General features: G+C 46.8%; 2 protein-coding genes across 2 annotated transcripts in view; one reads left to right on the forward strand and one right to left on the reverse strand.

The window, feature by feature from the left end:
* The window catches only part of UCP2 (uncoupling protein 2), a 36959-nt gene extending 36076 nt beyond the window's left edge, over positions 1-883 (forward strand). The window contains exon 14 of the mRNA XM_058185085.1: positions 1-883. This exon is cut by the window's left edge and continues 146 nt beyond it. The gene's annotated coding sequence lies outside the window, so the exon portion shown is untranslated.
* A 1028-nt stretch (positions 884-1911) lies between these two features.
* Positions 1912-23861, reverse strand: DNAJB13 (DnaJ heat shock protein family (Hsp40) member B13). The gene is made up of 8 exons (XM_058185414.1): positions 20486-23861; positions 18524-18627; positions 16144-16305; positions 8924-9081; positions 6948-7061; positions 4664-4777; positions 2624-2700; positions 1912-2133 (listed from the first exon to the last, which is right to left on the reverse strand). Exons 1-8 carry the CDS (start codon positions 20971-20973, stop codon positions 1980-1982), a joined length of 1371 nt encoding a protein of 456 aa, XP_058041397.1. The 5' UTR covers positions 20974-23861; the 3' UTR covers positions 1912-1979.
* Between the last annotated feature and the right edge of the window lie 902 nt (positions 23862-24763).

Here is a 24763-nt window from a genome sequence, read left to right on the forward strand (position 1 = left end):
ATCCATCCCCTCCGTTCTCCTGACCTGCGTGTTTCTAAAACTCTCGTGGATTTCCCCGTTTTAAAAGGTTGGAATGGTTTTACGCTTACACGTCCCGGTCTGGCCGTAGCTGCTGATTCAGGATCTGCAAATACCCCTGGTGTCTTTTTAAAAGTAATTTTTATCTTTACCGGACCAATCATCCGTTTTAACAGGTGCTTTTTAAACGCTGCAGAATCGAAGATGCCCCCCGCTTATGTTACACAATGTTTCCTGAAGTCTTACTGCTGTCCTAACCAGCTTGCGCACCCCTTAAACACAAACGGGATGAATTTTGTTCCACTTGCACACTCGACTTCAAGCCCGTCCGAAAAGGCTTCGCTTCCCCCCCCCCCTTCATTAAATTGAATCAGTTCCCTTTTTCGGAATTGGGAAAGAATCAGTTTTCCCAAGCTTGCTACGTCTCTCCGATGTCTTTAAAAAAAATGGCCACCGTCTCCAAATTGCTGGCATTTGGGGAGGTGGGGGCCGCAGCCTAAAATGTGTTCGAGACCCTCCTGCTTGGCTTGTAAGCCCCTTAACTCACCTATTACAAAGCTGAATTCAGACCCCCTCCCCGAGAATTTGCCGAGAAGCTCAGATCCAGATTTTCCCACATTTTTAACTATTGTCCTTTGGCAGAACCGATTGAAGGATGATCTGGCTTAACCGCACTTTTGTTCCACTGCAAATTTTTTTGGGGGGGAGAAAAGAAAAATGGCACTTTTTTTTTCTGTGGGCGAGCCTGCTGTGAAATTATTTGTGATGTTGCGTTGATTATTTTTTTTTAAAAAAAAATATGCGCTACGAATGTCAAATCTTTTTTTTTAAAATAAAGCTCAAGCAAAGGACCTGCTTTTGTTCTCCTTCTTAGCGCTGAAGCCGATCGGGGTTGGATGTGTGTGCGTGGACGTGTGTTTGTGTGTGCTTTTCGGTGTCGGTGTGGCACAATTTCTTGCAACCCCTCTTGTGGCATCTTGTGGAGTAAAGATAGTTTCACGGCCTTAGCTGAGTTTGCAAGATGTGGCTGACTCAGCTGCTGCTACTTACCACCACAACTGAGCCCAGGATTTCTGTCGTTAAGCAAGACGCGCCGTCCGTTCGTTAATGTTCTGTCGTTAAGTGAGTTTTGCCCCGTTTTATAACTTTTCGTGCCAGAATTGTTACGTGAATCGTTGCAGTAGTTTAAGTTTGTCACACGGTCGTTAAGTGAATCAGGCTTTCCCCGCTTGACTTGGCTTGTCAGGAGGTCGCAAAAGGGATCACGTGACCCCCCCCAGGATGCTACAACCGTCATAAGTACATGCCAGTTGCCCAAGCGGGGCAGGTGGGGAAAGGCCATTTTTCCCCTCCCCAGGCTCCTAGAGAGGCTCTGGAGCCTGCGGGGAGCAAAAAAGGGCCTACCGGGCCCACCCTGCCATCGTGTGCCAAAAGTGGGGGTCGTGCCGGGAGGGCGGGGAGTCGCACGCATACACGGGGGCCTAGAATTATGGGTGTGGGCATGCGCGTGCGTGACCTCCCTACGCTCCCCCCGCTTTTGGCACGCGATGGCAAAAAAGGTTCACCAACACTACTCTAGACCATTTCAGAGAAGTGGCTGTCCAGTCTCTTCTTTAAAACCTCCAGTGATGGAGCGCCCACAACTTCTAGTGGCAAGCTGTTCCCCTGATTAATAGTAATTCTTAGGAAATTTCTCCTTAGTTCTAGGTTGCTTCCCTCCTTGATGAGTTTCCACCCGTTGCTTCTTGTCCTGCCTTGTTCAGGTGCTTTGGAGAATAGGTGGACCACCCCCTCTTCTTAGGGGCAGTCCCTCAAATACTGGACTTCTGCTATTATGTCCCCCCGAGTCCTTGTTTTCTCTAGAGTAGCCATGCCCAAATCCTGCAGCTGAACTCCATGGAAAAGGTTTTCATTTATTTCCAAAAATGAGGTGGGGGGAAGAGCGGCTGGGGTGATGTGCTTCACATGAGGAGGGCTTCTCTCACGAGCGCCTTCTTGGCCGGGGTCAGCCTGGCCGGGAAGACGATATCGAAGTACATGAAGAGGTCCCCCTTGGAGGTGGGGTCTTGGGGAAGGGGCATCCCCTCGCCGGGGACCACTTTGAAGTACTTTGGGCTGGAAAAGGAAGGAGGAGAGGCAGTTCAGAGCTCATACAGATACAGGACATACCAGGGGTGAAATTGCTCCCGGTTCGGACCAGATCGTCCGATCCGGACCGGATTGCCCGATCCGGTAGCGATGGCGGCAGGTGGTTCAGAGAACCGGTAGCAAAAATCCCTGCCTATCCCTATGTCCAGTTGAGCCCAGTTGAGCCGTGAAATCATCGGAGGTTGTTTTTTTTTTACTTTTAAAAGCATTTTTTCTTCAGCCAAAAAAATGCTTTTAAAAGTAAAAAAAAAAAGCCTCTGATGATCACACGGCACAGATGGGATCGTCAGAGGCTTTTAAAAGCATTGTAGCAAAAATGCTTTTAAAAGTAAAAAAAGAAAAAGAAAAAAGTTGGCCATGCCCACCCAGTCACATTACCCCACCATCACCAAGTAGCCGGGGAGCTGTTACCTGCCAGCTCCCCAGCCCTTCCCCCTTCCTCCAAGACAGCACTTACTGGACAATATCATTGATGGGGATGTTCAACAACCGTTCATCCAGCGTTCTCACGTCCACCGTGCAGCCAATTAGGGCCTGGGAGAGCAAAGGATAGGAACCGGTTGATGAGATTGGCTATCCGAGAAGGACATATTACTAATATTAGAAGGGGATGGGGATTGCAGAGAGGAGGAGGAGGAAGAGGGGGAGGAAAAGAAGAAGAGGAGGTGTTCTGTCCCCCTCCCCACTTCACAGAGAAGACGCAGAGACGCGTGTCCCACAGTCCTTTATATTTGCAACAGACCTGATTTTCTGGCCTGCCAAGTTCCGAATTCTTTATCTCTTACAGAGACAGAAGCCCACGTGTCCAAGATCCGTTGCCAAGAGCTCATAGAAAAAAGCCTTTGCACAGTGCAGGCCTTTAACTCCCAAACGACCGATCTGCAGTTCGCACTTGGTAGATTTTGTCCATCACAAGGGCCAGATGGCAACTCCACCTGCTTTTATCCCCTGTGGGGTGTGGCTCAGTGACTCAGCAATCTCTGAGCCTGCCACACCACTTCCTTTGCTGCGCATGCTTATCTTTTCGTCGCTGCCTCGGGTCAATCCAAGATTGATCCTCAGCAGCTGGAGCCTGAGGCGTTGCCAGGGAGGAGAAGGGTCCGGGAGAGGGAGGCCTTGTCAGCTCCTCCTGGCCCACAGCTGGAACTTGGGGCGGTGCCAGAGAGGAGGGTCCTGGAGAGGGAGGCCTTGTCGGCTCCTCCCCATTACTCTCAGAGTCATCCTCCTCCAAGAGGACAGGCTCGGGGGCCGGAGTCACAACAGGAGGTGAAGAAGAGAAAACGATAGATGAGGAAAAGATGGAGGAGGAGGAAGAGGAAAAGGGGAATTGGAAGGGGAAGAAAGAAAAGGAGAAGGAAGAGGGGAGGAAGAGAAGAAGAGGAGGTGTTCTGTCCCCCTCCCCACTTCACACAGAAGACGCAGAGACGCGTGTCCCACAGTCCTTTATATTTGCAACAGACCTGATTTTCTGGCCTGCCAAGTTCCGAGTTCTTTATCTCTTACGGAGAAAGAAGCCCACGTGTCCAAGATCCGTTGCCAAGAGCTCATAGAAAAAAGCCTTTGCACAGTGCAGGCCTTTAACTCCCAAACGACCGATCTGCAGTTCGCACTTGGTAGATTTTGTCCGTCACAAGGGCCAGATGGCAACTCCACCCGCTTTTATCCCCTGTGGGGTGTGGCTCAGTGACTCAGCAATCTCTGAGCCTGCCACACCACTTCCTTTGCTGCGCGTGCTTATCTTTTCGTCGCTGCCTCGGGTCAATCCAAGATTGATCCTCAGCAGCTGGAGCCTGAGGCGTTGCCAGGGAGGAGAAGGGTCCGGGAGTGGGAGGCCTTGTCAGCTCCTCCTCCTGGCCTACAGCTGGAACTTGGGGCGGTGCCAGAGAGGAGGGTCCTGGAGAGGGAGGCCTTGTCGGCTCCTCCCCATTACTCTCAGAGTCATCCTCCTCCAAGAGGACAGGCTCGGGGGCCGGAGTCACAACAGGAGGTGAAGAAGAGAAAACGATAGATGAGGAAAAGATGGAGGAGGAGGAAGAGGAAAGGGGTGGAAGGGAAGAAAGAAAAGGAGAAGGAAGGAAGGAAGGAAGGAAGGAAGGAAGGAAAGAGGGAAGGAGGAGGAGGAGGAGGAGGAGGAGGAGGAGGAGGAGGAGGAGGAGGAGGAGGAGGAAAAGGAGGAGGAGGAGGAGAAGGAGGAGGAAGAGGAGAAGGAGAGTTCTTGGTGCTCTCTCAGCTTGGTGGTTTTCTTGTAGACGTTTCATTACCCAACTAGGTAATCTCATCAGTGCTGCAAGGGAGTGGGGTTTATAGACTGGAGGAAAGAGCAGAAGGCGGTTTCAGCGGTGATGAAGAGCTGAGGGACCACGATGGTGACCGCTCCCCCATGGAGAAGGTCTCTCTATGCAGTTGCTAAGACTCATTACCAGCTTGACGGCACATCATCGAGTAAACCAAAAGTAAAACAGGTGGTGGTTACACATGCACTCAGCCTTGGCGTTACCTTTCCGAGCGGGATGCTGGCCACGTAGATCAGATTATCATCTTCCCTTTTAAACCTGGGGTGGAGTTTCTCCTTCACAATGAAGATAATATCTGCTGGGATAAGGTTGGGCCCCTAAAATGAAAAAAACCAGAAGGGGTGTCAGTCCGGGCTGGGTTGAAAAGGGGATTTCTGACGCCTCCGTCACCCCTTCGGATGATCCCAGCGCAACGGAAGCGTCCAGGTGAGTGGCTCCTCCAGGTTGTCACCCTCCCAGTGTCGCTGTTAACAGTGAGGAGGGCAGCAGGTCACCGGAGGTTTTTGAGAAGAGACTGGGCAGACATTTGTCTGAAATGGTGTGGGGGGTCTGCTGCTTTAGCAGGGGGGTGGACTAGATGACCTACAAGGTCCCTTGCAACCAGTGGTGAAATCCAATTATTTTTACTACCGGTTCTATGGGCATGGCGTGGTGTGGCTTGGTGGGCGTGGCAGGGAGGAATACTGCAAAATTTCCATTCCCATCACACTCCAGGGGAAGGATATCCCACCAGACTCGAAATCCTAGGCTTAGAAAACTTGGAACTCCGTCGCCTTCGACAAGACCTAAGTTTAACTCACAGAATCATCTATTGGAATGTCCTTCCTGTCAAAGACTACTTCAGCTTCAATTGCAATAATACAAGAGCAACTAATAGATTTAAACTAAATGTCAACCGCTTTAATCTAGATTGCAGAAAATATGACTTCTGTAACAGAATCATCAGTGCTTGGAATACTTTACCTGACTCTGTGGTCTCTGCCCATAATCCTAAAAGCTTTAACCAAAAACTTTCTACTATTGATCTCACCCCATTCCTAAGAGGACCATAAGGGGCGTGCATAAGCGCACAAACGTGCCTACCGTTTCTGTTCTATTGTTTTTTTTGTTTTTTTCTTTCTATATATATGCTTATACCTCCTTATATTTACTCATATATGTTTATATACTATATAATCTTTTGTATGATTCCTACATATATTGTTGTGACAAAATAAATAAATAAATATTGCAAAAATCCCCATTCCCACCCCACTCTGGGGCCAGCCAAAGGTGGTATTTGACAGTTCTCTGAATTACTCAACATTTCTGCTACCGGTTCTCCGAACTGCTCAAAATTTCTGCTACCGGTTCTCCAGAACCTGTCAGAACCTGCTTGCAACCCTGTTAATCTTCTAGTCTTCATGTTAATGTTTTTAGTCTTCATGAAGTTAATCTTCATGGAAGAGAGGTTGCCTTCAGAAGTTGTGGGAGCTTCATCCCTGGAAGCTTTCAAGGGGAGACCGGACTGCCCTCTTGTCAGAAATGGCGTAGGGTCTCCTGCTTGGGCTGGGTGGGTGGGCGGGGGGTGGACTAGATGACCTCCAAGGTCCCTTCCTTCTAACGTGTGATTCTGTTAATGAATCAAAAGCTGCGGCTGCTCCAACGCTGGAGGTTTTCAAAAACAGACTAGGCAGCCGTTTGTCCAGGATGGTACAGTATAGGATCCCCCCCCCCGTCATGGTCAGGGGGCTGGACTGGATGACCTCTGGGGTGCCTTCCAACCCCCGTTATCCTGTCATGGCTTCACAGAAAGAATAGCGAAGGCTGCACAAACGTCAGGCAGGGAGGATTTGACTTGCCTTCTGCATTGGGTGGAGGCTGGGTTCTTGAGGGTCCTTTCCCAAGTGGGGACCCCCACAAACTCATCAAGGAACAGAAGGACTTAGAGGAGAAGACAGGATGGCAATCTTTCAATATTTGAGGGGCTGCCCCAAAGAAGGGGGAGTCAAGCTATTCTCCAAAGCATCAGAAGGCAGGACAACTCATCCAGGAGAGAAGCGACCTGGAATTAAGGAGAAACTTCCTAACAGTGAGGACAATTAACCAGTGGAACAGCTTGCCACCGGAAGTTGTGAATGCTCCGTCACGCTTTTAGGAAGAAATTGGACAACCGTTTGTGCAGAATGGTAAAGGGTCTCCTGGCTGAGCAAGGGTTTGGATTAGAACAGGGGTCTCCAACCTTGGTCCCTTTAAGACTTGTGGACTTCAACTCCCAGAGTCCCTCAGCCAGCAAAGCTGGCTGAGGAACTCTGGGAGTTGAAGTCCACAAGTCTTAAAGGGACCAAGGTTGGAGACCCCTGGACTAGAAGACCTCCAAGGTCCCTTCCAATTCTGTTATTCTGTTCCAGGTGAAGCTGGCATGTGATAAAACGGATTCTGGGGGCAGAATTAACCAGAGAAGATTCCAAAGGAAGCGCTCCATCACCTGTCCTGGCTTAACCTCACCTGGTCTCCTTCCTCTTTGAACGTGATCTTAGTTCCGGGCTTCCAACCAGGTTGAACGTCAATCGTTAGGATCTTGTCTTTAATGGTGGACGCGTGGCCATCTTCATTCATCACCTGAGGGTTTGGGGAAAGATGGGGGAAGAGGTATAACCGTTTCTATACAGGTAATCCAGGGGTGGGTTCTACATAGAATAGAATAGAATAGAATAGAATAGAATAGAATAGAATAGAATAGAATAGAATAGAATAGAATAGAATAGAATTTTTATTGGCCAAGTGTGATGCGCAGATCACCCTCGATGATGTTGGGGCGGGTGGCCGGAGCCTCCCGCCGGTTTTACTACCGGTTCTGTAGAACCGGACTGAACCGGGAGCAACCCCGCACTGAGGTAATCCTTCACTTAGCGACGAGGCCACGCAAGGCAGGATGACTATGCAGGTAGTCCTCGACTGACGACCACAATTGAACTCAACATTTCCGTAGCTGCGTGAGTTTGGCCCCGTTTTGCGACTTTCCTCGTCTACGTTTGTTTGTTAAATGAATCACTGCAGTGGTTAGATTAGTAATAGAATAGAACAGAATAGAATTTTTTTATTGGCCAAGTGTGATTGGACACACAAGGAATTTGTATTGGTGCCTATGCTCTCAGTGTACATAAAAGAAAAGATACCTTCATCAAGGTACAACACTTAATGATGGTCATAGAATAGAATAGAATAGAATTTTTTTATTGGCCAAGTGTGATTGGACACACAAGGAATTTGTATTGGTGCCTATGCTCTCAGTGTACATAAAAGAAAAGATACCTTCATCAAGGTACAACACTTAATGATGGTCATAGAATAGAATAGAATAGAATTTTTTTATTGGCCAAGTGTGATTGGACACACAAGGAATTTGTCCTGGTGCGTATGCTCTCAGCGTACATAAAAGAAAATATATCTTCATCAACATGGTTGTTAAGTGAATCCGGTCGCAAAAGGGGATTGCATAACGGCCGGGGACACTGCGACGGTCATAAATATCAACCGGCTGCCAATGGTCCAAATTTTGATCACACCACCAAGGTGATTCTTGCAAAAGTTTTGCAATGGCGTGAAAAACGGTCCCAACTTTTTCAGCTCCATTGTAACTTTGAACGGTCACCCATAGTGACGTGGTGATCAGCTTAATGGCCAGCCTGACTTACGACCGTAATTCTGGGAGCAATGACGTTTGTTAGTTCAGCACTACCTATACTAAGTCTTGGTTGCTCATCTGGAAAAGACAACAGCCCTAGGCTTGGTGTTGCGATAGTGGTGCTACCAACATAGTGTGTTGTGTCTGCGTCCCCCGAGCTGGGCCCCCTGCCAGACAGTGACTTGGAAAGTGAGGGGGAAGGGCTGTCAGGACTTACCTCAGGAGCACCGGCTTCCCTGGCTCAGCTCCAGGAGCCAGAGGCAGGCCAGGTGGAGGAGATAACGAGGCCTCCGTCCCATGACTCTTCCCTCTCCAGGCCACGCCTTCAGACCCAGCTGATGGCAGTCAGGCCTGGCTGGATCCTAGGTTTCGTAGGCAGGAGAGGCGGGAACAACAGAAGCAGGGGTGGGGCAGGCCTAGGAAGAGCTGAGTCATGGAGCCACATCCCACAGGATATAAAAGCAGCAAGGGCTGCCATGCCTCTTCGTAGCAGGCAAAACAACTGCTTAACTAGAGCTGAAGTACTGTTTGTTCCTGGGTGACTCATTGGCATCAAGGGAGATAACAGAGACACTTGGCAGACGCTCGCTAGTTTGCTGCCAGAGCTGATAGTGCCAGCTAATTAAACCATCGCTCAGACGGAGGCGAGGGGGGACAGAACACAACAGAGGAAGGCAAAGCAGAACCACGGTCAAAAACATCAAGATGGCGGACGAGAAAGCCCCCCCCCGTTTTACATGATAACTCCGCCCCCTTCCGAAACAGCCGCCCCCCCCGCCCCATTTCCCTTCCTTACCCTCCGTGAGATCTTTATTTTCTTGGTGCACCCGAAAAACAGGTCTTCAAGGGAGAGGTAGAGATCCCTCTCTATGGGGAGGTCCTGCTTCTTCACCCCACGGCCCCGGAGACCCCCGAAAGCCATGTTGACCTCTGCCCCTTCACCGGTGTAGAATTCTAAAGCATTGAGAGGAGAGGTGGCCATTGGTTACTTTCCACTGGCCTAGTGTTTTTTTTCCCGAACTTGTCAATTTTCAGATGGGTGGACTTCAACTCCCAGAATTCCCCAGGATGGCTGAGGAATCCTGGGAGTTGAAGTCCACACGTCTTCAAAGTTACCAAGGTTTGAACTATTCCTATTGGGCATTCTGGAAGGAAAAATGGGGAAAAAATATACAATATATCATATTACACCTATTGACGGCATGTAGAATTGTGATAGCACAGAATTGGAAACATCCGGATATCCCACCAGATCAAATTATAATAAATAGAATAGAATAGAATAGAATAGAATAGAATAGAATAGAATAGAATAGAATTCTTTATTGGCCAAATGTGATTGGACACACAAGGAATTTGTCTTTGGAGCATATGCTCTCAGTGTACATAAAAGAAATAGAATAGAATAGAATAGAATAGAATAGAATAGAATAGAATAGAATAGAATAGAATAGAATAGAATAGAATTCTTTATTGGCCAAGTGTGATTGGACACACAAGGAATTTGTCTTGGTGCATAAGCTCTCAGTGTACATAAAAGAAAAGATACCTTCATCAAGGTACAACACTTAAAACACTTAATGATGGTCATAGGGTACAAATAAGCAATCAGGAAATATATATATATATGAATGTGCAGAAATGGATAGATTATCGATGGAAATGAAGGAGCGGGAAGATACTGAGTACTATTGAATATGGAATAGATGGTATTCCTGGCTGGAGGGTAAGCGTAAAACTTAAGGGAGGTTTTTGTCATGAGACTGAATTCTGAATAGAGGTTAAGATAATTTAAGTAAGAATGTTGGTTTAAGATACTTAGAAGTAGAATCTGTATATAGAGGTTAAATAGGATAGAGATACTGATGTAGGAAAAGCTGCTATGAGTAATATAATTTTGATGTGTTTGTCTTTGTTTGTTTTATATATGTGTGTGTGTGTGTGTTTTCTGAGGTTTTTGCGGGTGTTTGTATGTAAGTCTTTGGTTATTCAGGTTTTCTCCCGTGTAAAATTGGAAGTGTCTTGGCGACGTTTCGACGAAGTCTCATTCGTCATCTTCAGGCTTCAGCTTCGTGCTTCTAGAATTGCTCCTAGAAGCACGAAGCTGAAGCCTGAAGCCTGAAGATGAAGAAAGCTGAAGCCTGAAGATGACGCAGCTCACCAGCTCAAATCCCCCTGCAACACATAATCTGAACACAACCAAGCCCCCACCCAAACAGGACACACCCCCAGCCAATCAGAGCACAAAAAAACTCCATCCAATCAGAGCATAGCCAAGCTCCCACCCAATCAGTTCAAACCCCCACTAGCAGTTAAAAGGAAGAAACAGCTGCGATCACACATTGCTCCCAGAAGCACGAAGCTGAAGCCTGAAGATGACAAATGAGACTGAAGCGTTGCACGACATTTCCAATCTTACGGGAGAAAACCGAATAACCAAAGACCTATATATATATATATATATATATATATATATATATATATATATTTGTTTTCTGAGGTTTTCACGGGTGTTTGTATATAGGTCTTTGGTTGTTCGGGTTTTCTCCCGTGTAAAATTGGAAGTGTCTTGGCGACGTTTCGACGAAGTCTCATTCGTCATCTTCAGGCTTCAACCGTGCTTCTGGGAGCAATGTGTGATCGCAGCTGTTTCTTCCTTTTAACTGCTAGTGGGGTTTGAACTGATTGGGTGGGAGCTTGGCTGTGCTCTGATTGGATGGGGGTTTTCTGTGCTCTGATTGGCTGGGGTGTGTCCTGTGTTGGTGGGGGCTTGGTTGTGCTCAGTCTAATCTGTGCTGCAGGGGGATTTGAGCTGGTGAGCTGCACTGCTGCTGTTTGGCTTCGTGTTCGTGGTCGTGCTACATCTTCGTAGTGGGTGTCAGTCTGCTGCATGTATGGATTGGAGGGGTTTGAAGTGGCTAATGTTGCAGCTGCGGTCTGGCTTCTGGTCCTTGGTCGTGCTTCCTGATCAGTGTGGGTTTGGGTGTGCTTCCTGGGTGGATGTGTGGTGGTGACATCCTGTGTGGACCTCGTGAGTGTGGGTCTGGTGTCATTCCTCGTGTTAGGGACACGTTTGTCAATAAGGGCAGGTTTCCAAATGGCTGGTAGGCGGGAGGTATCATCTCGTTTGTTCATGCTGTGTGGGCGTGTTTCTATCTCCATGGCTTTTCTTGTTATTCTCTTGTTTAAGTGTTCCGTTTTGGCGATAGTTCTGGTTTATTTAAAGTCAATATCGTGTCCTGTGACTTTAAAGTGTTGGACCAGGGAAGAAGTTGGTTCCTCTTTTTTGAATGAGTTCTTGTGTTCTTCAATGCGTGCACTTATTCTTCTGTTGGTTTGTCCAATGTATGTGGTGGGGCAGGCGGTGCATGGGATTTCATATACTCCTTGATTTTCTAACTCAATTTTGTCTTTGGGGTTTCTTAGGATGGTGGATATTTTTTGGTTTGTGCAGAATGCTGTCTTGATGTTATGTTTGTGGAGGATCTTGCTGATTCTGTCTGTGGTGCCTTTTATATATGGGAGGAGGGCTGTGCCATTTTCTTGCTCTCTGTCTTGGGTTTTAGTGGGGGTTCTTTTGGATTAGTTTGGTAATCTTATTTCTCTGGAATCCATTGGATGTTAGTACGTTTGTGAGAGTGTGTAGTTCGGTTTTAGGTGTTGTTCGTCAGCTAAGCATTTTGTTCTAGAGATGAGTGTCTTGGCTACGGAGTTGATCTGTGCTGGGTGGTGGTGTGAGAGTGCATGCAGATAGCGGTTTGTGTGTGTTTTCTTCTGGTAGATGGTGTGTCCTAGGGAGCCATTGGGTTTCTTGTAGACTAAGACATCTAGGAAGGAAGTTGGTTGTTAACTTCTGTTTCCATGGTGAACTGTATTTTGGGGTGTAGGCTATTGAGGTGTGTGAGGAAGTTTTCAAGTTTTCTTTCCCGTGTGGCCAGATTATGAAGGTGTCGTCTACATATCTGAGCCAGAGTTTGGGTTTGTGATCAGATTTTTCTAGTGCTTGGGTTTCAAAGTGTTCCATGTAGAGGTTGGCAATGACAGGTGAGAGGGTGATCCCATGGGTGCGCCTTCTATTTGTTTGTATTTTTGTCCGTTATAGATGAAGTATGTGTTGGATAGGCAGTGGTTGGTCAGATCTAGTATGTGCTTGGGGGTTATATTTGTTTTGGATAGCTGTCAAGGCTTCTTTGATTGGCACTTGGGTGAAGAGGATATGACATCAAAGCTCACGAGTAGGTCGCTGGGCTGTAAGTTTTGTTTCTTTATGATCTCTATGAACTGGAATGAGTTTTTTACGTGTGAGGCGATGGATTCTGCATAGGGCTGTAGTTGTTTGGCGAGAAATTTGGCTAGGTTTTGTAGAGGTGAGCCTATGGAGCTGACTATGGGTCTGAGTGGGGTTCCTTCTTTGTGTATCTTGGGAGGCCGTAGAGCTTAGGGCATCTGGATGATTTCTCTCTGGGAATGATTCTTTGTTGGATTTCTTCGCTGATGGGGGAGGCTTTTATTTTGGATCTAGTATTTTGGACATCCACACAGGATGTCACCACCACACATCCACCCAGAAAGCACACCCAAACCCACACTGATCAGGAAGCACGACCAAGGACCAGAAGCCAGACCGCAGCTGCAACATTAGCCACTTCAAACCCCTCCAATCCATACATGCAGCAGACTGACACCCACTACGAAGATGTAGCACGACCACGAACACGAAGCCAAACAGCAGCAGTGCAGCTCACCAGCTCAAATCCCCCTGCAGCACAGATTAGACTGAGCACAACCAAGCCCCCACCAACACAGGACACACCCCCAGCCAATCAGAGCACAGCCAAGCTCCCACCCAATCAGTTCAAACCCCCACTAGCAGTTAAAAGGAAGAAACAGCTGCGATCACACATTGCTCCCAGAAGCACGCTGAAGCCTGAAGATGACGAATGAGACTTCCAAGACACTTCCAATTTTACACGGAGAAAACCCGAACAACCAAAGACCTATATATATATATATATATATATATATATATATATATATATATATATGTTTTCTGAGGTTTTCACGGATGTTTGTATGTAGGTCTTTGGTTGTTTTTTAAAAAGTTACCAAGGTTTGAAAACACCGCACTAGCCAGACTAAATACAGGTAGTTCTAGTTGTGAGTAAAATTTTTGTTGCTCTCTAGGGCAGGGGTCTCCAACCTTGGCAACTTTTAAGACTTGTGGACTTCAACTCCCAGAGTTCCTCAGCCAGCGCTCCTAATAAAGGAATCATTGCTTCAACGACAAAGAGTTTGTTGTGTTTGGGGAGCTTGGTCAAACCTTTGATACACACGCATACCCACAAATAGGCAAACTACACAGCACACACACACACACACACAAATAATGCACTTAACATAACATAACGTAACATCAGAGTTGGAAGGGACCTTGGAGGCCTTCTAGTCCAACCCCCTGCCCAGGCAGGAAACCCTACACCATCTCAGTCAGATGGTTATCCAACATTTTCTTAAAAATTTCCAGCGTTGGAGCATTCACAACTTCTGCAGGCAAGTCGTTCCACTGATTAATTGTTCTCACTGTCAGGAAATTTCTCCTTAGTTCTAAGTTGCTTCTTTCTTTGATCAGTTTCCACCCATTGCTTCTTGTTCTACCCTCAGGTGCTTTGGAGAACAGCCCGACTCCCTCTTCTTTGTGGCAGCCCCTGAGATGTTGGAACACAGCTATCATGTCTCCCCTGGCTGCAAGCTGCTTTCCTGCTCGTCTTCCAGGCTTCCCTCAGATCTACATGCTGAATTGCAAATCATCCAACAGATGAGCAAGCGGGTTGTGGGAACTTACCCGCGAAGGGGTTGTCTCCTCCGAAGAACTGCCGGTAGACTTTCTCAGGGTTTCCATGGAAGACGTAGCCCTCCGTCCAGGGGGTGTCGATGCCAAACTCCAGGGGGATTCCTCCCTTCAAACCCTCCTCTGCAAACTTATCGTACACGGCTTTCTTGTAGACTAAGACATCTAGGAAGGAAGTTGGTTGTTAACTTCTGTTTCCATGGTGAACTGTATTTTGGGGTGTAGGCTATTGAGGTGTGTGAGGAAGTTTTCAAGTTTTCTTTCCGTGTGGCCAGATTATGAAGGTGTCGTCTACATATCTGAGCCAGAGTTTGGGTTTGTGATCAGATTTTTCTAGTGCTTGGGTTTCAAAGTGTTCCATGTAGAGGTTGGCAATGACAGGTGAGAGGGTGATCCCATGGGTGCGCCTTCTATTTGTTTGTATTTTTGTCCGTTATAGATGAAGTATGTGTTGGATAGGCAGTGGTTGGTCAGATCTAGTATGTGCTTGGGGGTTATATTTGTTTTGGATAGCTGTCAAGGCTTCTTTGATTGGCACTTGGGTGAAGAGGATATGACATCAAAGCTCACGAGTAGGTCGCTGGGCTGTAAGTTTTGTTTCTTTATGATCTCTATGAACTGGAATGAGTTTTTACGTGTGAGGCGATGGATTCTGCATAGGGCTGTAGTTGTTTGGCGAGAAATTTGGCTAGGTTTTGTAGAGGTGAGCCTATGGAGCTGACTATGGGTCTGAGTGGGGTTCCTTCTTTGTGTATCTTGGGGAGGCCGTAGGGCTTAGGGCATCTGGATGATTTCTCTCTGGGAATGATTCTTTGTTGGATTTCTTCGCTGATGGGGGAGGCTTTTATTTTGGATCTAGTATTTTGGACATCCACACAGGATGTCACCACCACACATCCACCCAGAAAGCACACCCAAACCCACACTGATCAGGAAGCACGACCAAGGACCAGAAGCCAGACCGCAGCTGCAACATTAGCCACTTCAAACCCCTCCAATCCATACATGCAGCAGACTGACACCCACTACGAAGATGTAGCACGACCACGAACACGAAGCCAAACAGCAGCAGTGCAGCTCACCAGCTCAAATCCCCCTGCAGCACAGATTAGACTGAGCACAACCAAGCCCCCACCAACACAGGACACACCCCCAGCCAATCAGAGCACAGCCAAGCTCCCACCCAATCAGTTCAAACCCCACTAGCAGTTAAAGGAAGAAACAGCTGCGATCACACATTGCTCCCAGAAGCTGAAGCCTGAAGATGACGAATGAGACTTCCAAGACACTTCCAATTTTACACGGAGAAAACCCGAACAACCAAAGACCTATATATATATATATATATATATATATATATATATATATATATATATATATATGTTTCTAAAAGCCAGATGTTTGTATGTAGGTCTTTGGTTGTTTTTTAAAAAGTTACCAAGGTTTGAAAACACCGCACTAGCCAGACTAAATACAGGTAGTTCTAGTTGTGAGTAAAATTTTGTTGCTCTCTAGGGCAGGGGTCTCCAACCTTGGCAACTTTTAAGACTTGTGGACTTCAACTCCCAGAGTTCCTCAGCCAGCCCTAATAAAGGAATCATTGCTCAACGACAAAGAGTTTGTTGTGTTTGGGAGCTTGGTCAAACCTTTGATACACACGCATACCCACAAATAGGCAAACTACACAGCACACACACACACACACACAAATAATGCACTTAACATAACATAACGTAACATCAGAGTTGGAAGGGACCTTGGAGGCCTTCTAGTCCAACCCCCTGCCCAGGCAGGAAACCCTACACCATCTCAGTCAGATGGTTATCCAACATTTTCTTAAAAATTTCCAGCGTTGGAGCATTCACAACTTCTGCAGGCAAGTCGTTCCACTGATTAATTGTTCTCACTGTCAGGAAATTTCTCCTTAGTTCTAAGTTGCTTCTTTCTTTGATCAGTTTCCACCCATTGCTTCTTGTTCTACCCTCAGGTGCTTTGGAGAACAGCCCGACTCCCTCTTCTTTGTGGCAGCCCCTGAGATGTTGGAACACAGCTATCATGTCTCCCCTGGCTGCAAGCTGCTTTCCTGCTCGTCTTCCAGGCTTCCCTCAGATCTACATGCTGAATTGCAAATCATCCAACAGATGAGCAAGCGGGTTGTGGGAACTTACCCGCGAAGGGGTTGTCTCCTCCGAAGAACTGCCGGTAGACTTTCTCAGGGTTTCCATGGAAGACGTAGCCCTCCGTCCAGGGGGTGTCGATGCCAAACTCCAGGGGGATTCCTCCCTTCAAACCCTCCTCTGCAAACTTATCGTACACGGCTTTCTTCACCGCTAAAGGGATCAAGAGGGAATATTTTAGCCGGACATAAAGGAGGAAGGAAAAAAGTGGTGCGGTGCCCTAGAGGTGGAGCTCTCGCCTCACAATCAGGAGGCTGTGAGTTCCGTCCTTGGTAGAGGCCAGATATTTCTCTCTTTCTGGGCCACGCGGAGAATATATCTGCTGAACAAACAAAACTCCGCACTGGCAACAGGAAGGGCATCCGGCCAGTAAACGCTCAGCTCCATTCAGTTGCCCAGAGTCCATCTTGCAAGAGTTATGGAGTCATTAAAAGATGATGATGATGATAAAGGAGGAAGGAAAAATAATAGATGGGCATAGTATATAAGTAGTCCTCGATTTCATTTCATAAACAGTTCATTTAGTGACTGTTTAAAGTAACTTTACTTACACTTACAACAGTTGTGGCGTCTCCATCGTCACGTGATCAAAATTCAGAGGCTTGGCAACTGGCATGTACTTATGACGGTTGCAGTGACTCTGGGGTCACGTGACCCCCTTTCGTGACCTTCTCACGAAGCCAGATTCGATTAACGACCGCATGACTAACTTAACAACTGCAGCGAGTCACTCAACGACTGGTCGTAAAATGGGGGCAGCATTTGCTTAAGAACTGCCTGGCTCAGCAACAGAAATTTTGGGATATGTTGTGGTCGTATGTCGAGGACTACCTGTAGTCCTTGTAGAGAAAGGTTGTGAAGCTTCATCTTTCACGTATACACAAATTGTTTTATTTTTGTGGCATTCTTCAGGTTGTTCTTCCTCTTCTACTACTGGAAAAGAGGTTTTTTGTCCATATAAATCAGTGTTTCTCAATTTTGGCTACTTTAAGATAGGTGGACTTCAACTCCCTGAATTCTGGGTTTTCTGGTGTTTCTTTTGAAGACGTTTCGCTTCTCATCCCAGAAGCTTCTTCAGCTCTGACTGGATGGTGGGGAAGGGAAGGATTTATAGTCCTTGCAGACAGCCGGTCATTTGCATCCTTTGAGAGGGTCGTTGAGGCCACTTGGAGGTTTATTTATTTATTTATTTATTTATTTATTCGTATTTGTATACCGCCCTATCTCCCGAAGGACTCAGGGCAGTTCACAGGCAAATAAAAGCATTTATGTACAGATTAAGATAACCATTAAAAAACTTATTCTAAAAGCCAGATTATTAAAAAATAATAAAAATATTAAAACCAATTTAAAACCCCTATAAATTTAAAATCTAGTCCAGTCCTGCGCAGATGAATAAGTGTGTTTTAAGCTCGCGACGGAAGGTTCGGAGGTCCAGAAGTTGACGGAGTCCTGGGGGGAGTTCGTTCCAGAGGGTGGGAGCCCCCACAGAGAAGGCCCTTCCCCTGGGCGTCGCCAGACGATCTGTGTTTATCTGTGGGTCACCCGAGTGGTGCAAATAGGTGTGGAGCCTTCCTGCAGAACATCCTGCAGAAAACACAGCTCCACAACTCGGTCCTTTCAGCGGTTCCAAGAAGGCTCCACACCCATTTGCACCACTCAGGTGAGACCCTGAGGACACAGGTAAACCTCCAAGTGGCCTCAACGTCCCTCTAAAAGGATGCAAATGACTAGCTGTATATAAATCCTTCCTTTCCCCTCCATTCAGTCAGAGCTGAAGAAGCTTCTTGGATGAGAAGCAAAAGGTCTTCAGAGAAAAACTAGAAAGTCCTGTTGCCTCCTGGGACAACCACGACCTGGATGCTGGAGAATCTCCATAGACACTGATCTAAATCCTCTTCAGCATCCTTGATTTAATGGCACGTCAGATAAACCTTGAGGAACAGGAAGAGGGCCTCTGGTGGCTCAACAGACTAAAGCAGTCTGTTATTAACAGCAGCTGCTTGCAATTACTGCAGGTTCAAGTCCCACCAGGCCCAAGGTTGACTCAGCCTTCCATCCTTTATAAGGTAGGTAAAATGAGGACCCAGATCGTTGGGGGCGATAAGTTGACTTTGTATATAATGTACAAATGGATGAAGACTATTGCTTGACAGAGTGTAAGCCGCCCTGAGTCTTCGGAGAAGGGCGGGATATAAATGGAAATTTAAAAAAAAAAAGAGAAGATGCCTAGGGAATAGTAAATAAGGGATAGCTTAGCCCACAGGTGTATAAGGGAAGGGGAAAAAGATTTAGAGGAAGACGTCTGAATTTTGCAGAGAAGCGGATCTTCCGTGCTGCATCTCTGTGTGGTCTCCTTTCCTTTACTTACGGTCGCTCAGGACATCGTAGGCTTCGGCCAGCTGCTTGAATTTCCCAGGAGCCCAGGGATCTTGGTTCTTTAACGGGTGGTACTTCAGAGCCAGCTTCCGATATCTGCAAATCACAAAGAGAGAAGCTGGAAATTTTATTCTAGGAATCCCAAATGCCTAACCCTGGATTCACACCACCGTCTTGGCCAGGTTTGTTAAGTTGTGTTGGAGCACCACTTTTATTTGTTTATGCTTTTTTGCATCTTTGCAAAAGTTTGGGGGTGATTCATGGTTCCAAGCCTTGAGTTACCCCCCTAAAGCGGCGCTTGTCCATCTTGGCAAATTTTAAGACTGGTGGACTTCAACTCCCAGAATTCCCTAACCAGCCATGCTTTAAAGACGGGGAATTCTGGGAGTTGAAGTCCACATTTTTTCAAGTTGCCAAGTTGGAGAAGCACAGCCCTAGGAGCAGGGAGACTCCAAACGTGGCAGTTTTTAACACTGGTGGACTTCAACTCCCAGAATCCCCCAGCCAGAGTTCTTTAAGACAGGGCATTCTGGGAATTGGAAGTCCACATCTCTTCAAGATGCTAAGATGGAGAAGCATTGCACTAAGAGCAGGGAGACTCCAAACTTGGCAACTTTTACAACTGGTGGACTTCAACTCCCAGAATCCCCCAGCCAGCCATGCTTTAAAGACAAGGAATTCTGGGAGTTGAAGTCCACATCTTTTCAAGTTGCCAAGATGGAGAAGCACTGCCCTAAGGAGCAGTTTGTAAGACTGGTGGACTTCAACTCCCAGAATCCCCTAGCCAGAGTTCTTTAAGGCAGGGCATTCTGGGAGTTGGAAGTCCATATTTCTTCAAGAAGCTAAGATGAAGAAGCACTGCACTAAGGAAGTGGCAACTTTTACGACTGGTGGACTTCAACTCCCAGAATTCCCTAACCAGCCATGCTTTAAAGACGGGGAATTCTGGGAGTTGAAGTCCACATTTTTTCAAGTTGCCAAGTTGGAGAAGCACAGCCCTAGGAGCAGGGAGACTCCAAACGTGGCAGTTTTTAACACTGGTGGACTTCAACTCCCAGAATCCCCCAGCCAGAGTTCTGGGAATTGGAAGTCCACATCTCTTCAAGATGCTAAGATGGAGAAGCATTGCACTAAGAGCAGGGAGACTCCAAACTTGGCAACTTTTACAACTGGTGGACTTCAACTCCCAGAATCCCCCAGCCAGCCATGCTTTAAAGACAAGGAATTCTGGGAGTTGAAGTCCACATCTTTTCAAGTTGCCAAGATGGAGAAGCACTGCCCTAAGGAGCAGTTTGTAAGACTGGTGGACTTCAACTCCCAGAATCCCCTAGCCAGAGTTCTTTAAGGCAGGGCATTCTGGGAGTTGGAAGTCCATATTTCTTCAAGAAGCTAAGATGAAGAAGCACTGCACTAAGGAAGTGGCAACTTTTACGACTGGTGGACTTCAACTCCCAGAATTTCCTAACCAGCCATGTTTTAAAGACAGGGAATTCTGGGAGTTGAAGTCCACATCTCTTCAAGATGCTAAGATGGAGAAGCACTGCACTAAGAGCAGGGAGTCTCCAAACTTTGCAAGTTTTATGACTGGTGGACTTCAACTCCCAGAATCCCCCAGCCAGCCATGCTTTAAAGACAGGGCATTCTGGGAATTGAAGTCCACCAGTCTTAAAAGTTGCCCAATTTGGAGACCCCCCCTGCACTAGAAGGCAGATTTGGGGGGGTTCCTTGCCCATTGCATGGTGGGCGGGGGGGATAATGAGAGGCTCCCCATGTGAACGCAGCCTCCAAACGCGGCAATTCTCTTAAGGCGGGGTTTGCAAAAGCTTGCAAAGTCCAGAAAGCCCATGTTGCACGGCCAAGGGTCCACGAAGCCTATGTTGCACGGCCAAGGGAGGATGGGCGTTGCAGCCCCACGCCTCCACCACCACCACCTCCAGGCCTTCCCGGCTCTCACGCCTTCTTGATGTCCGCATCTTTGGCGTTGCGGTTCAACTCCAGCACCGCGTAGTAATCCTGGCCCATCGCGGCCTGCTTTGCCCGGGCTTCTCCCGTTGCTATGGCTACCGCCGCCGCTGATGCTGATGCCCGCCCGGGGCATGACGGGAGTTGTAGTCTCGCGCGATCCCCGGGCAAATGCGCTTCTCGCTGCTCTCCTGGGAAGCTGCAGAGCTGCAGCGGGAGCCCCGTTTCGGGTCGGGGTGCGGGGGGGGAGTTGTTTTTCTGGAGCAATCGACCCCCACCTCCAGGTCTCCCTCTCTTTTGGATAAGGAGGGGCGTTGCTTTGGGGATGGGGTGGGGGGGTTTTGCATTTGCAAGCTTTTTAGGGCAGGGGGACAAAAATCCTGGGTTGCAAAGGCTGCTGCAAAAGATTGGGAAAGGGTTGCTTCCAAGCCCCTTCCCGAAATCCAATTTCTTTGGGATATTTGCCAGAGTTTTGGCCATGGCTACTTTGCATTGGATGGGAGACCACTCGGCGATCCCCTGGACAGAATAACAGGGTTGGAAGGCGCCTTAATATTTACAGACCCTTCGCATCCTGGACATGAACTGTTTCAACTCCTACCCTCAAAACGACGCTATAGAGCACTGCACACCAGAACAACTAGACACAAGAACAGTTTTTTCCCGAAGGCCATCACTCTGCTAAACAAATAATTCCCTCAACACTGTCAGACTATTTACTGAATCTGCACTACTATTAATCGTTTCATAGTTCCCATCACCAATCTCTTTCCACTTATGACTGTATGACTGTAACTTTGTTGCTGGCAATCCTTATGATTTATATTGATATTGATTGTTCCTGGTTGCTTATTTGTAGCCTATAACTATCATTAAGTGTTGTATCATTAAGTGTTAAATTTGTACCCTATGACCATCATTTGTGTTGTAAATGTACCTTGATGAAGGTATCTTTTCTTTTATGTACACTGAGAGCATCTGCACCAAGACAAATTCCTTGTGTGTCCAATCACACTTGGCCAATAAAAAAATTCTATTCTATTCTAGTCTAGTCTAGTCTAGTCTAGTCTAGTCTAGTCTAGTCTATGACCATCATTAAGTGTTGTACCTTGATGAAGGTATCTTTTCTTTTATGTACACTGAGAGCATATGCACCAAGACAAATTCCTTGTGTGTCCAATCACACTTGGCCAATAAATTCTATTCTATTCTATTAAGAGATCTTCTAACCCAACCAAATCCCCAAAACTTTTACTTTAGATCTGTTGACCTCACCCCATTCCTAAGAGGTCTGTAAGGGGCATGCATAAGCGTACCAGCGTGCCTACCGTCCCTGTCCTAATATTTTCTTTTATTTGTATTTTTTACATGTCTTTATAATTATGTTTATACTTGTATCTGTCATAAAATACATGCTTGACGAAAATAAATAAATAAAATAAAACAGCCTCCTGCTCAAGCAGGAAACCCTATATATATATAAAAAGGAAGAAACAGCTGCAATCACACATTGCTCCCAGAAGCACGAAGCTGAAGCCTGAAGATGACGAATGAGACTTCGTCGAAACGTTGCCAAGACACTTCCAATTTTACGCGGGAGAAAACCCGAATAACCAAAGACATATATATATATATAATTTCATGTGCAATCTTTTCTTAAAAGCCACCAGTGATGAAGCACCCACAACTTCTGGAGGCAAGTAGTTCCACTGGTTAATTGATCTCATTGTCAGGAAATTTCTCTTTATTTCCAGTCGGTTCTCTCCTTGATTATAATAATATACAGGGAGTCTTTGGCGTACAACAGTTCATTTAGTGCCCGTTCCAAGTCACAACGGCACTGAACAAAGTTGACTTATGACCTTTTTTCACACTTGCGACCGCTGCAGCATCTCCCTGGTCATGTGATCAAAATTGAGATGCTTGGCAACTGACTCATACTTACGACGGTCGCAGTGTCCCGGGGATCATCTTTTGTGACCTTCTGACCGGCAAAATCAGTGGGGAAACCAGATTAACTCAACAACCATATTACAGATAGTCCTTGGTTTGCAACCACAACTGAGCCCAAAATGTCTGTTGCTAAGTGAGACATTTGTTAAGTGGGGTTTGCCCCATTTTACGACCTTTCTTGCTACAGTTGTTAAGTGAATCACTGTCATTGTTAAGTTAGTCACCCAGTTGTTAAGTAAATCTGGCTTCCCCATCGACTTGGCTTGTCAGCAGGTCGCAGAAGGGGATCGTGTGCACACACCCCCTTGGAATGTTGCAACCGTCATTAATTGGAGTCAGTTGCCAAGGGTCTCAATTTTCATCACGTGACCTTGGCGATGGCTGCAACGGTCGTACGTGTGAAAAACCGTCGTAAACAGAGGTGGGTTTCAGCAGGTTCTGACCAGTTCTGGAGACCCGGTAGCGGACATTTTGAGTAGTTTAGAGAACCGGTAGTAAAAATTCTGACTGGACCCACCCTCATCTAGTCTCTGCCTCCCGAGTCCCAGCTGATCGGGAGGAAATGGGGATTTTGCAATAACCTTCCCCTGGGTGGGAATGGAGATTTTACAGTATCCTTCCCCTGCCACGCCCACCAAGCCATGCCACACCCACCAAGTCACACCCACAGAACCGGTAGTAAACCAACCTGTAACCGGTAGTACCAGTAGTACCAACCTACCAATCTGCCTTCCATTGAGGACCTGTATACTGCACGAATCAAGAAGAGGGCCGTGAAAATATTTGCAGATCCCTCGCATCCTGGACATCAACTGTTTCAACTCCTACCCTCAAAACGACGCTATAGAGCACTGCACACCAGAACAACTAGACACAAGATCAGTTTTTTCCCGAAGGCCATCACTCTGCTAAACAAATAATTCCCTCAACACTGTCAGACTATTTACTGAATCTGCACTACTATTAATCGTTTCATAGCTCCCATCACCAATCTCTTTCCACTTATGACTGTATGACTATAATTTGTTGCTGGCAACCTTTATGATTTATATTGATATACTGACCATCAATTGTGTTGTAAATGTTGTACCTTGATGAAGGTATCTTTTCTTTTATGTACACTGAGAGCATATGCACCAAGACAAATTCCTTGTGTGTCCAATCACACTTGGCCAATAAAAATTCTATTCTAAAAATTCTATTCTATTCTAAAAAATTTTCACTGCTGTTGTAACTTTGAAGGGTCGCTAAATGAACTGTTGTAGCTCAAGAACTACCTGTATTTTAAGAAAGAAACCTTCCAGATGATGCTATGAGTGAATACAAGCAAACCTGTTAAAACATCTCTTTTACTGCTAATGCTCAGGTGTGTGAACTACACAACTCATGAGGCGATGCGTGTATTTACACACACACATCACATGTGTGTACTTACTTTTCCCCTTTCACACCCTCCCTCCCTAATCTCGTGTGCCTCCTGATTTGCACAGTGTGCTAAACTCTTGAACAAGGTGTGGATTAGTTCGCAAGCTCATTAAAAAAGACCCGCCTGTGACTTTGCACACAATATGTGCGGCCTCTCACAGATCTGGGCAGGGGGAAGGCATGGCTCATACCCGTATTTTTCCATCCGGTTTTTCAGGGTTGGGGGATGCTCAGTGCTGAAAACAACCCCCCTCAAAGTTAAATAGAGCGTTTGCATGCGTGCTCGGGGTTAGGGAGGGCAGATCCAGCCTCCTCAGGTGGAATTGCAGCTTTTATGGTTTTTAATGTTGACTTTTAAGCCAAGGCATGACCGGCTCTTTGCAAAAACAAAAAAACCCACCTTTGTTTTATGACCTCTTTAGATGACGAATGCGTGGCTTCAAAATGCTCTTCAGCGGCCGCTCTCTCTGTTTACCCTTCACCCATTCGCTTCCTGCACAGACTCCAAAGTAGCTGATCTTGCTTTGGGGGCTAAAGATAGACTACTAGGAAAACATAATTATAGGAGGGCACTTTATCCACAGTTCAAATATATCAGCGGCTGCTGCTGCTGCTGCTGCTCCGGGAAATGTTTCCCTGGAAAGCTTTCCATGCATTTAGCTCTGCAGGTAGCCCTCAACAAGATCAATCAAGCAGAACGGAGCTGGAAGGGACCTTGGAGGTCTTCTAGTCCAGCCCCCTGCTCAGGCAGGAGACCTTAAACCAGGGGTGTCCAACCTTGGTCCCTTTAAGACTTGTGGACTTCAACTCCCAGAGTCCCTCAGCCAGCAAAGCTCCACAGGTCTTAAAGGGACCAAGGTTGGAGACCCCTGCCCTAGAGCAAAGCTGGCTG

The sequence above is a fragment of the Ahaetulla prasina genome, chromosome 5 (genome assembly GCF_028640845.1).
Source record: "Ahaetulla prasina isolate Xishuangbanna chromosome 5, ASM2864084v1, whole genome shotgun sequence".
Lineage (NCBI taxonomy): Eukaryota > Metazoa > Chordata > Lepidosauria > Squamata > Colubridae > Ahaetulla > Ahaetulla prasina.